This window comes from Lactuca virosa, chromosome 4 (genome assembly GCF_052849685.1).
Source record: "Lactuca virosa cultivar CGN04683 chromosome 4, Lactuca_virosa_CGN04683_v6, whole genome shotgun sequence".
NCBI lineage: Eukaryota > Viridiplantae > Streptophyta > Magnoliopsida > Asterales > Asteraceae > Lactuca > Lactuca virosa.
This window is the reverse complement of record NC_136429.1, coordinates 164790349-164793566: the sequence shown is the minus strand read 5'-3', so window position 1 is coordinate 164793566 and position 3218 is coordinate 164790349. Positions and strand designations below refer to the sequence as shown.

The following is a 3218-nucleotide window of genomic DNA, read 5'->3' as shown; positions in this document are numbered from 1 at the left end:
GCCATAAGCATCAAAATTATCCTTAGTAGAGTTGTAGAAAACAATTTCCAGAATATATTATAAAATCTTAGACTTTGTCTTTGATGGAGTTGAAAAAGGCAATTCAATATGTCAAATATTCTTTATTCAGATAACGTAGAACATGGACTTCGAAACTCCAAATTCTCAATTAACACAACTTAGGTTAACCATCCCAAATGCAATAGTTGTTATTCTCTTAACCATCATTTTTAGTTGGAATCATTCAAAAATGTACAACGCACATAAAGAATCAACTCCAAAAGATAAAAGAAGAGTTGTTAGATTTGGATCGAATCATATCTGATAGAGTCCAATTCCTCTGTTCAAAGCACCTAATCATGTCGTTTTCCAGAAACCAGCCTTCAATTTGGTTCTTGGGTCGACATTTTTTTTTTCAAACTTGTCTTGTACGATAACAACTTCCAAACTTGAGATAAGACTATTTTTCATTGTATTTTCAAATTAAAAACTCAAAACTATATTTCACTTTAGGAAAACCTGGAAAATTAATTTGTGCATAAAATCTTCACCATATTTAAGCCGGCTAGTTCAAAACACCAATAATAAACAGAGCAAGTGAAGACAAGTTTTCACACCAACTTGATACTACTACACACCTCAATGTCTGAAAATTGCACTATAAAGTTTGATAATAAACCAGCAATAACAACATAACACCAAAACATTTCTCCACCCATCAATCAAAACCCTAAACACATGGGGGAATGGATAGGTAGACTTTTATTACTTCCAACTCAAAAAACAACTTACTCCACAGATGCCATGTGAACAATCAGATCAACAACTCGGGAACTGCATAAAAAAAAAAGACTTCAATAAATAAAAACCCACATAAATTTATACAAAAAATCTAAAGAAAAGATAAGAAGAATAAGTACCTGTAACCCCACTCGTTGTCATACCACGAAACCAACTTCACAAAATTGTTATTCAGTGCAATTCCAGCCTTTGCATCAAATATGCTCGACCTGTTAAAATCACATAAATTCTCCACTTATTAAATTCCCATTCTTTTTTAATCTTGATACAAAATATATGCACATGTGGTCCACTTATGCCTACAAAAAGAAACAAGAAACAAAAATATACCTGTTGTCACCCACAAAGTCTGTGGACACCACATCATCTTCAGTGTAACCCAAGATCCCCTTCATCTTTCCTTCAGATTCCTCCCTGATCACAAAGCCCAAACAAACAATATTACAAATTACATCCATGAGAACCTTGATAAAGTATAAAATGAAATAAAGTTTTGCTTACTTGATAGCAGCTTTGATCTCATCATAAGTTGCAGACTTTTCCAATCGAACAGTCAGATCAACAACAGAGACATCAACAGTTGGGACACGGAAAGACATTCCGGTCAACTTCCCGTTCAATGAAGGGAGGACTTTTCCAACAGCCTATCAAGATTTCCAAACATTTATCAAACTCTATGAACAAAAATAGCAGTATTTGAAACTTGAGGGACTAAATAGTAAATTGTAAGTAAATAAATAAATACCTTAGCAGCACCAGTGCTGCTGGGAATGATGTTGAATGAAGCAGCTCTTCCACCTCTCCAGTCCTTAGCAGATGGTCCATCAACAGTCTTCTGTGTAGCTGAATCATAATCAAATCAAAATAAACTGTTAATAGAATTGAAGTAAATATATATACAAAAAATATCAAGAAAATTTGAGAAAACTTGCCTGTGATGGAGTGAACAGTGGTCATAAGACCTTCAACAATTCCAAATCTGTCATTTATAACCTTGGCCAGAGGGGCAAGGCAGTTAGTGGTGCAACTGGCGTTTGAAACGATGTGAAGATCTGATTTGTATTCCTTCTCGTTCACACCAACAACAAACATGGGAGCATCCTTACTGGGGGCAGAGATGATGACCTTCTTAGCACCTCCCTAAAGATATGGGTAAAACGAGATAATAAGAATTTTTTGAGTTTATGAAGAACATGAAAACTTTCATCTCGGAGTACACAAGAAAATGGAAGTCATGGAAGTTGTAAAATCGCTTAAAAGGATGTATACCTTCAAGTGAGCAGCCGCTTTGTCCTTGTCGGTAAAAACTCCGGTGGATTCCACGACGTACTCAGCTCCGGTCTGGGCCCATGGGATCTCCTCTGGGTTCCTTTAATAATATCAGGAGATTAATCAGCCTTATCTAGAAAACATGAATTTAACCAAAATTGGGCATGCGACAGACGCACCTTGAACCAAAAACAGCGACGGGTTTCTCGCCGAAAAGAAGGGTTTTGTCGTCCTTAACCTTGAGTTCATGATGCTTCCATTGACCATGAACACTGTCATACTTAAACATGTATGTCTGCAATGAAATCATGATTGAAGTTAAACTCAAACTCAAAACACTATAAAATTCACGGATCTACTGTCTACTGAACTAAGTTCAGAGCAAGCACTAAACCGATCAGAATTTAAAACCCTAAAACCCGAGATCTACTGTAGATACAGTCAGATGATCAAAATTACTAACCATGTACTCCACAGAGATAAATGGATCGTTAACAGCAACAAGTTCAACATCGTCTCTCTGCAAAGCTACTCTAGCCACCAATCGACCGATTCTTCCGAATCCTGCAAGTTAAATATACATTAAGCCACTCGAAATCGTCCCAGAAGAACAGCTGTAGAAATTAAACGGTATAAAAGTGTAAAGTGGATAAGATCTGGTACCGTTGATTCCGATCTTGATCTTGCCGCCTAGACAACAAAAAGAACAACAATTAAAATGAGAAAATAGAGAAGTTAGATCAAAAACACAAGAAAAAGAAGATGAACAGGAATAATTTGATAAAAATTACTAAATTCAGCGTACCCATGACGCTTGTTGGAGAAAAAAAAAAGTGTATTGGGAATGGGTGTCGACGATAAGAGAGTGAAGAACAATGCGATGAGGAGAGGTTTCTAGAGGGTTTTAATAAGTGAGGGGGCTGGTGACCGGCCAATCCGGTGTCTGGTTTTCAAGAAAATAGCATCCCCTTTTAGGTTAATTCAATTGTTTTCATTATTTGAGCAAGTTTCAAACCGGTTAATTTTCGAAAAAAATTGTCATAACCAACCTAAAATAGTTTTTATTAAAAACTTAATGAAGGTTTTTTTTTTTTTTTTTTTTTGCCACTTGTCAATCTATCATGAGTTTTGACACTTGTCATTTTATG

General features: G+C 35.8%; 1 protein-coding gene across 1 annotated transcript; it reads right to left on the bottom strand.

Annotated features, from left to right (window-relative positions):
• Positions 1–585: 585 nt before the first annotated feature.
• LOC145107680 (glyceraldehyde-3-phosphate dehydrogenase, cytosolic) lies at positions 586–3003 on the bottom strand. The gene is made up of 11 exons (XM_079044624.1): positions 2876–3003; positions 2734–2760; positions 2534–2634; positions 2250–2365; positions 2071–2170; positions 1734–1941; positions 1547–1644; positions 1303–1445; positions 1132–1215; positions 921–1010; positions 586–834 (listed from the first exon to the last, which is right to left on the bottom strand). The coding sequence occupies exons 1-11, from the start codon at positions 2877–2879 to the stop codon at positions 789–791; spliced, it is 1017 nt and encodes a 338-aa protein (XP_078900750.1). The 5' UTR covers positions 2880–3003; the 3' UTR covers positions 586–788.
• Between the last annotated feature and the right edge of the window lie 215 nt (positions 3004–3218).